The sequence below is a fragment of the Orycteropus afer genome, unplaced genomic scaffold, assembly GCF_000298275.1.
Source record: "Orycteropus afer afer isolate SDZICR_OR568_19922 unplaced genomic scaffold, OryAfe1.0 scaffold00273, whole genome shotgun sequence".
Lineage (NCBI taxonomy): Eukaryota > Metazoa > Chordata > Mammalia > Tubulidentata > Orycteropodidae > Orycteropus > Orycteropus afer.
Genome location: NW_006921860.1, coordinates 4,628,792 through 4,641,534, shown reverse-complemented (window position 1 = coordinate 4,641,534; position 12,743 = coordinate 4,628,792). Strand labels below are relative to the sequence as shown.

The 12,743-nt window shown below is 47.2% G+C and overlaps 1 protein-coding gene across 1 annotated transcript in view; it reads right to left on the bottom strand.

Moving 5' to 3' along the window:
* The window catches only part of THBS2 (thrombospondin 2), a gene marked incomplete at its 3' end in the record, with an annotated part of 34,130 nt that extends 23,738 nt beyond the window's left edge, over nucleotides 1-10,392 (bottom strand). Inside the window, exons 1-4 of the mRNA XM_007950506.2 lie at nucleotides 10,341-10,392; nucleotides 6,088-6,147; nucleotides 3,481-4,037; nucleotides 1,408-1,492 (exon numbers count right to left, since the gene is read on the bottom strand). Of these exons, the coding sequence (XP_007948697.1) occupies nucleotides 1,408-1,492; nucleotides 3,481-4,037; nucleotides 6,088-6,139 (694 nt within the window). The remainder of the gene's footprint in view (nucleotides 1-1,407; nucleotides 1,493-3,480; nucleotides 4,038-6,087; nucleotides 6,148-10,340) is intronic.
* Nucleotides 10,393-12,743: the final 2,351 nt, after the last annotated feature.

Here is a 12,743-nt window from a genome sequence, read left to right as displayed (position 1 = left end):
CACTGGCTCATGATGAACCAATGACACCAAGGGGCAGTAGGAGGAGGAAGTTGCTTTTGCAAATGCACAAAGCCAGGGTCCCAGCGAGACTGAGTCATCCAAGTAGGAACCCCTTTGGAAGTGGACGGCCAGACCATATGGCCATAATCATGCATTAAAGTCATCAGTCCTACACACATTTCACATAGTGGTCCACACAAAAACAGCTTACATCTGCCGTAACTTAGAGTTGAAATGAAGAAGACGTCTTCATGAAAAACCTACAACTGGAATCATTACCATGTAAGGTCAGCACCCTCTGTCAGTGTGTCACACTGCAATTGCATATGGCTGTGATGCTGAGAGCTATGGCTATGGTATTTCAAATAACAGCAAGGTCACCATGGGGACAGGTTTCAGCAGAGCTTCCAGTTCAAGACAGATTAGGGACAAAAGCCTGGTGCTCTCCTTCTGATGATCAATGAAGACTGTCTGATATTTTGCTAGAAGATGAGCCTCCTAGGATGGAGGGCTGGTGAAATGCACAGCAGCCAGCACAGTGCATGGCAACCTGCCCATAATAATGAAGATGGTGGTGGACCCTGTAGTGTTTGTTCTGTGCCTGGGGCCACATGAGTCAAAGCCAATTCAATGGCAACTAACAGAAAGCATATAAGAGCTTTTGCTTTTGAGTCTGTCAGACAAACCCAGGCCACTGCTTATTAGAAAGTTAAACTCAGCAACTAGCATAAACTCTTAGGCCATAGCTGTTTTACTTGTAAAATGAAGAGAACTAAAGTACCAATCTCATGAAGTTATTCTGAAGATCAAATCATCTATTTAAAGTGCCTGGCATAGTGACTTCCATAAATTAAAAGTTCAAGAAAAGGTAATTCAAGTCTAAGACAGCATAATTTAAAGCAGCAATTAACGGACAATGGGATTATCTGTAGATGATTCAAGGAGCATAAGTTTTCATAATTGGACAGTATTGACAAAAATGAATAGTGTAAGAACATTTCCTGGTTTGCTATATGCAGGGGATTTTCACATCTGAATAGGCTGTAAGAGTTATACATATTGCAAATCAATTTTAAATGCCAGTGATTTAAACTGGCTTGTAAAATGGAAAACAAAACAAAACAAAACAAAATAAAAACTTTGGATTATAAAAATCTACTCAAAAGCAACCCTACAAGCAAGTTATCATTTTCAGATGTCAACATGTCTAAGCTGACTAGGTAACTCCTATAAGGACAATGATGGCACTTTATTAAAACACTCTTACTAAAATCCCCACTAGCACCATTTCCCACACATGCACACACACATAGACATACACACATATACACAGACACATGGAGGAGACATGTGTCTGTGTATATGTTCAAGGCAGAGAACAGAGGACATTGTCCCAAACACACCCACCTTCCTGGCTTTGCTGGCAACCTTGCTTGCTTAGAACATCTTCCACAGAATTGCCAAACACTAGGTACACATTTTGAAGCAAACCCTGTAAATATACACAAAGGGAGAGAGAGAGAGAACAGATAAACAATGAGCCTTTGAGGCCAAGGTAAATGACACCTTATGAACCGAAATATCATCTTAAGTCATGATAATCATTTCCCCCATGTCTCACATTCTATAGTTCTGAGACCTTTTGTCGTTGATTGTCCCCAACATAAGGCATTTTTGAAACTTTGTTTTCGATGCAGCACAGAAAGTGGGAGTTTGATGTGAGAAGGTGTTCTACAGAGAATGAACGTGGCCCCAAGAGTGACAGGTAAATTCTCTGCACTGAATGTGCTCTTCTGGACGTTGCAGGGGACGCTGGTGAATACAGTGTTCTTGCATTAGCCTAAAGGCCTTGGAAACATCCCCTGGTCCAGTTGTGGTCCATGTAAAAGCCCAGACAGCAGGTCTCCTGGTCTGGCTTCAGCCTGTGGTCCTTACATAAGCACAGATATCAGGTCCCTTGGTCAGGCTATAGTTCCCATGGTCCATATAGGAGTATAGACAGCAGGGCCCCTGGTCTGGCCACAGTCCATGTAGGAACACACACAGCAGGGCCCCTAGTGCAGCCACAGCCCATGAAGCACCCAGAAACAGGTCCCCTGGTTTGGCTGCAGTCTGTGGTCCTTGTAGGAACACAGATATCCGGTCTCCTGGTCCAGCTACAATCGGTGATACATGTAGGGGCACAGACAGCAAGTCCCTGGTCCAGCTTCTCTGTATGGTCCTTGTAGGAGCATACATATCAGATCCCCTGGTCCAGCCACAGTCCATGTGGGAGCACACAGAACAGGTCCCCTGGGCCAACTGTTGTCCATGTAGGAGCCCAGACAGCAGGTCCCCTGGTCCAGCTGCAGTCTGTGGTCCTTGTAGGAACACAGATATCAGGTCTCCTGGTCTGGCTACAGTCAGTGATGCATGTTGGAGCACAGACAGCAGGACCTCTGGTCCAGCCACAGTCCATGGCCCAGGTAGGAGCACAGACAGCAGGTCTACCAGAGCCTCCCATGCACAAGTGGTCATAGTCATTTACAACAAGAGCTGGTCATCATCAGACTGAGCCACTGGAGCTTCCCGATGACCACAGTGATTCTTTCAATAACAAGTCAAGCGTTTCTAAGGCTTTTACTCAAACAACTGAGTTTAACCATATTCACTTCCAAGGAAGACATGCACATCTGGAAGAGAAAACTGTACTGACCCTCCTGTAGTAGGTGCATTTTAAACACAGGGGTTTTAGAAAGATCCTCTTCCCAAAAAAGTTTCAATCAAAATGAACATTGTACTTGGTGGTGTTGTTGTTGTTGTTATGTGCCGCTGAGTTGGCGCGACTCATAGCGGCCCCTCCTTGGGTTTCCGAGGCTGTATCACTATGGAAGTAGATTGCCCAACCTTTCTTCCAAGGAGTGGCTGGTGGCTTTGAATCCCCTTCATAAATAAAAAGCCCTTCCTTACAAATGGGCAGTTGTTAATTTACTCTCTTATCTTTTCAATACAAAACCAAGAATCTATGAGTTGTTTCAGCTTCAATGAAATGAGACTGGAGTTACTAGAAGGTCTGAATGAGGGTCACTCCCTGACCACTCAATCAGTGACTGACAGGGAAATCTTTGACCATTTGTTGAGTAAGAATGAGCACCAAGTGTCAACTTGCTCTGTTTATTCCTGACCCAGAAAGAGATACATATGCTAGCATGTGTGGGTGTGTGTGTGAGTATATCTGAGAGAATGTGTGAGGTGTGGGAGTGTGGAAATGTGTGGTAGATAACTGGGGGGGGGGGATGGACAGTGTTTGCTATATGTGTGTGTGAGTATCTATGTGTGTGAAGGAATGTGTGTGAGTGTGTGTATGTATGTGAAGGAATGTGTGTGAACGTGTGTGGTATCTCACCAGCACCCCATTTGCACAATCAAACACTGAGAGACACTGTGAAGTCATCTCTCAGCAGTACCTGCCTTCAGCCCTCATGGCTGCCACCTACATACCCTGAAGTGGTTCTCCCTGGAGGACCCTTTGGCCACGAACATCCTGCTCCTCTCCGTCTTCAGCTGCTCATAGAAGGGCTCGTCCAAGGTGAAGCTGTCCATCAGGTCGCAGCCCACGTACAGGCTGTAGGTCTCACCTGTTACTTGCACCGTGATGTTCTTCCACTGGGAGTCAGCCAGGCCCACATCCTCCAGGGAGATGACATGCTGTGCCCCATCCACCCAGTAGGTGAGGTCCAGTGTGTCAGCTGGGCCATTGGAGACAATCTCGAACTGCCTCTGCGTGGCCCCTGGGCCCTCCAAGGCCAGCAGGGTGCCCCGGGACTTGCTGTCCTGTTTCAGGCTGGCCAAGAGGAAGAAGCCCTCCTTCTGCCTCATCATCTTAGCCATTTTGCTGAGGTCCTGGGCGTTGACTGGAGGGATGTAGTCAAAGCGGACAAACCGGTACGCCGGTACACTGGGGTCAGGCCCTCGGAACTGCTTGGCACCAATGGTCTTGCGGTTTATGTTGCTGATACTGAAAAGGTTGAAGGACATATCATCATCCTGGTCACTGGCTGCTGAAGGGAACAGAGGCAAAGAGGTTACCAACAAACAGCAGGCTATGATGTGCACAGCTAGTCTTTATAATCAGATGACAATTGCATATGCAACAAAAGCATGCAGTCACCCAAGATTTTGCTGCTTTTCTTCTTTTCTTAATAGAATGCCAATGCTCTATTTTAAATAAAATGATCATTTTCAATCTTGGAGTCTCTGAGTGGCACACACTACTAGCCATAAGGTGAATGGTTCAAACCTATGCAGAGGTGCCCTGGAAGAAGGTGTGGCAATCCACTTCGAAAAGGTAATGGCCATGAAAACCCTGTGCAGCACAGTTCTGTTCTGCACACGTGGAGTCGTCATGCATCAGACTCAACTTGATGAGAGCTGGCATCCATCCCAGGGCTACTGATGTATGTCCAGAGAAAAGCAGCTGGTCCAGGGAGGTGTTTTGACAGCTTCCAGAGCTTGTGCCCAAATACCAGTCAACAACCTCACTAAGAACATGGTCTAGCTCAGCTGGCATTTTCCACAGCAAGACTTTCCCCATGAAGAAAGCAATGATTGAGTTACACTCTGGGGCAAGTTCTGCTTCTTGTCACAGACCAGGTTTGGCCACACTGATCTTTCCTGTTCTTGCTGTTTATTCCAGACCTAAATCTAAAGGCAGCACTCCACACTACCCTCAGATTACCCAAAGAAAAGGAACATTCCAGAAAATAAATGATGAATTTTCAAAAAGCAACTAAATTACATATTGGTCTCTTGTGGAGGTCATCAAGGTGAACAGTTATGTCCATCTTTCTTTTGTGAAGATAGATTATCCCACTTATGTTACATGCAATGGATGAGAATCTGAAGCAATCATAGGTCTCAGTGCATTCTCAGGAGGTGGCACATTTTACCCTGTGATGGTGAATCTTACATGTCAACTTGACAAGGCTAAGGTTACCAGTGATTTGACCAAACTATAGTCTAGTTGCCGTTTCATGATGTAACAATGTGATATGATCTCATCACCTTCCACACGTAATGCAATGCAAGCAAGCCACTGAAAAGGGAGCTTCCTTAGGGTGTGTTCTGTCTCTGGACTATAAATAGATATTTTGGCAGAACTTGCTTTCTCTTGACTCTGCACCTCTCCTGTCACTCGGGTACATGCCTACAGATGTCTCCAGTCTCTGTCTGATCTCACAATTGCATGAGCCAATCCCTTGAAGTGTATTTCGGTCTCCCTTTCTCTGTCCTTCTCTCTCTCTCAGCACCCTGACATTCTCAATAAATGAATGGTTTTGTCACCCTTTAAGCTACAGGAAAGCTACAGGCAAGAAAAATTGTCAGATCTCACCAAAATCTAACACTTCAAATAATTGAAAATAATTTACTCAGCAAGAAGTTTAAACAAAGCTTAAAGTTTCATCTGACATTTGACAAGTTAAAATTTTAAACTCACAGTGCTGCTTACGGGAGTATGAATTGAGCAACTTTGCAATCAGGCTATTTGGCAATATACCAAGAATGTTGAAAATAATGAAGACTTTGGCTCAGTAGTTCTACTTTAGGAACATATCCTGAGGACATAATCACAAATTCCTAATGATTCATTCACAGCAATATTTACTGTGGCTTCATTTGTGCTGGCTAAAATAAAAGCCTCTGTAATGAAAGTTGGTCTAAAATTTAGGATTAGGGTTTCTCCCTTTGATGGAATACTATAAAGTCATTAAAAAGGATGAGTAAGAAAATAAACATGTAGGAAATAATTACAATGTGTTTTAAGTTAGAAGACATTGGGAAGAGAATAAGTTGCAGACCAGCAAACATTTCCAGTGTTGTAAATATGGGATACAGAGGAAAGATGACTAAAACGTGCAGAGAAGAATGTATCTCTGGGTTTTCTCGAACACCTAATTTTCCAGAATCCATCATTTCACATGATATGTACACAAAAAGTCAACACAGACTATATTTTAAAAGTGGTAAGAAGGTTCCAGCAGGTCAGGTCTGTCTAATTCTCATCTTTCTCAGTGGCCCAGCAAAGGAAAGGACTATGTGAACACTCACCATATGAGGTGGAGGACACCCACAGAGCCAGCAGGGCCAGCTGCCAGAACATCCTGCCCCCTAGGAGAAAATCAAACCCTGGTTAGTTCTGCGCACACAACCACAACACTCACTTTGGGCACAACCTGCTACTGCTGTCTGGGGCTGGCCCTGATGCACGGCGGACCACCCTACACAAAGCAGAACAAAACGCTGCCCGGTCCTGGGCCAGCCTTACAATCTGTTGAGGACAGGACCCTTGTGATCCATGGGGCTCTTGTTGGCCTTTCTCCCGAATGCATCTTAGTCCAGAACCTCCCTGAAGCCAGTTCGGTATCATAGCAAGAGGCAAGCTTCCACAGACAGACACACGGTGGCTGCACATGAGGTGCCCTGGCTGGTGAGGACCTGGGTCTCCCTACCTGTTGGGAGGCTAGAACTCCACCACTGAACAACCACTGCTTCATATTTAAAAGTTTTTGTTGTTGTTATGTGCCGTTGAGTCGGCCCCAACTCATAGCGACCCCTCCTTGGGTTTCCGAGGCAGGATCACTACGGAAGTAAATTGCCCAACCATCCTTCCGAGGAGTGGCTGGTGGGTTTGAACTGCCAGCCTTCTGGTTAGCAGTCAGATGCCTTAGACACTACACTACCAGGGCTCCTTATTTAAAAGTAGTTGCATAGAAAAACCAGAAGTAAACTGATTTGCAGGAAGCTGAAAGGTAGATAAGAAATGTGCCTTTTGAGTGAGATTCTTCTGTTGTAGTTATCACTCACTGGGTCAGTACTTCTTGACAAGCTCTGTGCTAAATGCATTCCAAATACCAGCTTCATTTAATCCTCCTAATGATGTGATATGATAGGACCTCTGGTAGCATAGTGCCTAAGGCACCTGACTGCTTACCAGAAGGCTGGAAGTTCACACCCACCAGCCACTCCTCAGAAGGAAGGTTGGGCAATGTACTTCCATAGTGATACTGCCTGGGAAACTCAAGGAGGGGTCGCTATGAGGCAGATCGGACTCGATGGTGCATAACAACAACAACAAATGATATGATATGAGGTAATCCTATTACTCCCATTTTACAGATGAGTAAGTGCAGGATCTACAAAGTTAAGATCCTGCCTAGAGTGGTGTTTTCAGCAAGTAACATAGCTGGGGACTTTAATCTAAGAAGCCTGGATTTATATATATATATATCATTTCCTTCCTGGTGAAAAATAATCCAATAAACCTAATTTGGCATGTCATACTTCTGAAGAACATAACGTTTTGGTTAGCAAAAATTTTACCCTGCTTTTCTGTTTTCCTCCAGCCTGTTTTTCCATTCTTGAGGATTTTGAATTGGCATGGTCCAACAGTCCTGGGCCAGGAGTCAGAAGCCTGCTGTGCTAACCCCTGCGGGACTCAGGGAGAAGGTGGTTCTGTTCTCTGGCCTCTGTCAGCCACATGGACACAGAGACAGAGTCTTCCAGAAACATCTGTACGTCTTGTTCCAGCTCTGAGCTAAAATGTAATGCCCAATGCCCAACTCAGGAGGTAACAACTCATCATCTTCTGGGTGTTAAAGGAAACCTATCAGACCCCTTCTCCAGAAATATTTGGTAAATTGGAAAGTCTCCTGTCAGTAGTGGAGAACCAATCTGAAATGGAAGGAGAGTGCCCTGCAGGACCCCAGGACCCCTTCCAGTTCTAGAGTCATGCTTTCCCAATGCCAGACACAAACAAAACCACAGCGTGGCCATGCTGAACTTGAACCACTCGCTGGCAGGTGGCAGGAGAGCACAGTGGTTATACCCCAGGCTGCATGGAGTCAAAGCTTAGCCCTGTTGTGGGCCAGTGTATAACCCAGTGTATACACAGTCTCTGTGCCTCAATGTCCTCGTCAATAGAATGAAAAGCATCATTAAAAACTCTGCCTCCTAGGCTGCTAAGAAAAATGAGTGAGACTAACTGATATTTGCAAAACGCTCAGAATAGCATGTGGTGCAGGAAGCATGAGAGTGTTTGTGGAAGACCATACATATTTGTATACCTGGGATGCTTTTGACTGTACAACAGTGATGTTAACAATGTGATAAGGCCTTTGCACAGGTTTGTAAGAGGACTAACATACGTGAGCAAACCCTTGCACTCAGAACAGCACCTGCCACACTGGAGCACCAGTGCAGTGGTTCAAGTGAACAGTGGGCGGACAGGGTATAACATCTGGAAAGTCTCTCTGTGTCCTCTCACCATCTGGCAGATGTGGGCTGTCAGGGGACCTTCTTGCTGCACTCCGGTTTCCCTTATTAAAACCATGTTCTCCAGACAGTTGTGAGGTCTCTGACCCCCGTAAAGTGAAATGCAAAGTCTGGGTACTCACACTCCTGAGAGAGATGTAAGTGGAGTAAACTGAATTCAGGTATTCAGAAATCCCAAGCCCACGGTCTGTCTCAGACTCCTTGGGGCAGACTCCTTGAAAAGTAAAAGTGCTGCAGTGTCAGTAGCTATTGTTTGTCAAGTGAGTCATGGTCCTGCCTTGTCTCCTGGGATGATCACAACAACAACGATCAAGAAACACTAGTGTACCCAGTCAGTGTCAGAGATGTGAGATGGCTGTTGGGTCCACAGTAGATTTCCGCCACTGTCACCAGTGTCTTACACTACGGATCACGGTGGACCACAGGCGATTCTAACCACCATCACCATTGTCAGAGATCCCTGTGAGATTCACAGGGAGTTCCAACTACTTCCACCAGCGTCAGAGATACAAGATAGCTGTCAGATCCACAGGGGATTCCAACCACTATCACCAGTGTCAGACACTATGGCTCACTGTGAGAGCACGGGAGATTCTGACCACCGTCACCAGTGCCAGAGATGATGGACCACTATCAGATCTACAGGGGATCCCGACCACCATCACCAGCGCCAGAGACTATGGATCACTGGCAGGTCCACAGGGGATTCCAGCCACCTCCACCAGTGTCAGAGACTATGGATCTCTATGAGATCACGGAAGATTCTGACCACCTCCACCAGTGTCAGAGATACGAGATGGCTGCCAGACCCACAGGGGATTCTGGCCACCATCACCAGTACCAGAAACTATGGATCACTGTGAGAGCACGGGAGCTTCCGACCACCCCTGCTAGGATACTTGCTTTCACCCATATACATTTATTTGTTGGCTCATGCTTTTACTTATATTTTTCGAAAGGAAAAAAAAAAATGCTAAAACTGTTCTACAACAGAACTTGATTAGGACTTACTAATCTATTCAAATTCTTGTTATATCAATTACCAAAGCAAAAGTTAACTTTACAAAAGGTCAACTTTTACCCAAAACAATGGTGAGAAGGCCAGGGGGTGGTGAGGGAATCTAGATCAATGGAAACAGAACAGAGTGGAAGAAAGGAGGATGCTGCCACAAGGTGAGAACTGTAACCATTGGGCAGAACAATTGGTAGGAAGTGTTAGAAACCCAAAACCAAGCCAAAGCCATTGCCATCAAGTGGGTTCTGACTCGTAGCCACCTTATAAGACAGAGTAGAACGGCCCCACAGGGTTTCCAAGGCTGTCACCTTTACAGAGGGAGACTGCCACATCTTCCTCCAGTGTAGCCGCTGGTGGGTTCAAACCACTGACATTTTGGCTCTTAGCTGAGCACTTAACCATTTCACCACCACCAAAGGAAACCTAACTCGCTGTGTAAACTTCTACCTAAAACACAATAAAAAATAACTTTGGTGAGATATATTTATTTACTTCCATCAAGAGTCCTTCAAATTGCCCTTTCTGGCAAACAAAATAAGGATGGCTACCTTCCATCCTCAGAGGACCAGCTACCTTTCAATGTGCTCCACACTAAGAAACAATCTCACTCCAAGAAGCAGCAGCAGCGAGGCTTTCCCCAAACTTACTTCTGCCATCAGCAGTCCTTGCACCAGACACTCAGATTCCTCTCCACTTTCCAGGGACATTGTTCTTGATTTCCTTCTCTCAGGCCCCCTCTAATGCAGAATCTCTTGCATGGAGGTGAAAATACCAGGATTCCCTGAGGGAGGAGCGAGTGCCAAGGGAGGCCAGGCGCAGGAACGCGAAGTTCACAACCCTGTGCTTCAGCGGCAGGAGCACACTGCAGATGTGGGTGCTGGCCAGTGTTCCCAGATATGCCACCCCAAATGGCAGTGTACGTTTCCCTGCCTCCTCTTAGAAATGACAAGGAACTTTTCTGAACATCAGAGAACAATGACATGATTAGGTAAATTAAAAAACAAAAAACCCTTACCTGGTAGTCTGATGGTTGACCGTTGCTCAGAAGCCAGCCCAGGAAGACTGGTGGGGAGTGGAAAGGCACTCAGCTCAGCACCACGATGCACATGGCCCGGTTCCCCGTGGCAGGCGGGTCCTCCCTTATATGCGCCTCACAGGGGACGCGCTTGATCCATCCCGCAGAGGGCTGACATCATCCCGGTCCTGACCCCACCATTTGCTCCAGTACCTGGAGCAGGAGGCCAAGTCCAGCCCTCTGCCGGGCGGGCTTCCCGCCCTCTCAGCCTGAGGTGCCAGAGGGGCGGGATGGATGCTGAGGGCTCACTCTCCCTGTCCTCCTCAGGAAATAAGAGGCTATAAATAAAACTGGCAGCCCATCTGGAACCCCTGTGCTGCGGAGAAAGAATGCAAGGCTGTGCCTTAAGTCGGCTGCAAATCCCACCCGCAAGCACGGTGCTTCCAAGGACAAGACAGCCCCTGATAAGCACAGAGGGCCAAGTGTGTGAAGTGTCGGTCTGGATGCCAAAGAGGCTGCCCGCTGAATGGGTTTCTTTACCACGAGCAGAGACAGAAATTAATCTCAAAGGGAGCATGCCGACTTTCCTTCAGAATGGCCGATGGCCAAGCAGTACTTATGCAGCTTCGGGGACTTTATTCTCCTTGAACCTGCTTCCTCCCCTCAGCACAGATCCCCCAGACTGGTGTCCCCTACAGGCATCTCGTGTCTGGGCAAGCCAGTGCGAGGGTGTTGTCACGGTGACAGGGAGCAACCCGTCATCGGCTAATCTTCTGACTAGAGGGACAGTCTGCTGTATGGCTCATGAAAGACATGCTCCACGCTCCCCAGCCCCCAGCTCTCCACCGCTGGGTGCCTCCTGGGGGGTGGACAGGGAGACAGTGCACAGGTAGATGGAGCATCTCCCAGGCAGGCACAGGCTTTGGTTCTTCTGGGCAGCTCAGGGGGCTGGTTCCAGGTGGGGATATTGTGTGAGACAGGGCAAAAGGCAAGTCTCAACCAAAGACAGTTAAGGAGAATATTCCTAGAGGGCACCCTCAGACCAGTGTCCTTGGTGGGGTATAAGTGAGTGGAAGGAGAGACACAGACACAGAGAGACCTACAGAGAGAGGTCATAAAAAGACAGAGAGACAGAGAAACAGAAAAAATAGACAGAGAGAGATTAAGAGAGAGGTAGAAGACAGAGAGAGATGGACAGAGAAAGACAGAGAGGGATGAACAGAGTCACAGAGGCAGGCAGAGTTGGGCCAAAGCTGTGGGAGAGACAGACACAGAAAGAGAGGAAAAGAGGGAGACACAGAGAGAGAGAGAGAGAAAGACAGAGAGAGACAGAGAGAAACAGAAAAGACAGAGAAAGATAGAGAGAGATGGACAGAGACAGAGAGGGATGGACAGTCCAGAGGCAGGCAGAGATGGTCCAAAGCTGTGGGATAGACAGACACAGAAAGAGAGGGAAAGAGGGAGGCACACAGAGAGAGAGAGAAAGACAGAGAGAGACAGAGAGAAACAGAAAAGACAGAGAAAGATTGAGAGAGATGGACAGAGACAGAGAGGGATGGACAGTCCAGAGGCAGGCAGAGATGGACCAAAGCTGTGACAGAAGGGTGCTACTCCCCCTCTCACGTCGCTGGAGAGCTTTTGTCTCTTCACATCTATCCATTTCCCACTTGCTGGACAGCATCAACACTTGATATAGAGAGGAAAGAGGACTGCTCTCAAATAATGTTTAAGATGAGAAGTTAGTGTCTTCTGATGGTCAGCAAGTTGATGGCAGTTATCATTTGACTAAAAAAAGTCTGCATCCTAACTGATGCAACCAAATGGGCAGGTGGCCTCAAGTTCCAAAGCAGAATGCACGACCAGGTCTCCTTAAAGAAGCCTCCAAGGAAAGCTGCCGGGGCTTCAGGTGTTCAGCTCTGCCGACAGGCTGGTCGCCCCTGTGGCCTGAATGCAGGCTCCCTCTGCTGCACCTGCCAGCCACAGCTGTCTCCTGTGCATGTCCTCACCTGTCGCCTCTTTACTGGGCATTTACTGAGTAGGACTGTGGCAGAGGAAGCACTGCCCAGCCTCCAAGAACATGCAGGAGGAGAAGATGGGTGCTGCCTTTAGAGCCCAGTGGAGAAGTGAGCATGAACCCACTGCACTGAGTAATGGAGGCTGTGCACAGTGGAGTGAATGAGTGCTCTGGGCCCTGGGCAATGCTTCCCAAGAGAGTGCTGCCCAAGGTTGCTTCTCAGAGAACAGGTGGAGGGAGTACACTGCAGGTGGAGTTTTCTGAGGCGCTCTACAGAGCAGGGCTGACAGAGAATAGGGGAAGGTCCACCGCAGGTGTATGTACTTGTGGGTGACAGAATGACCAGAGGTGTGGCATTCTGCGCCCAAACTAAGTGCGGATGGATTGGA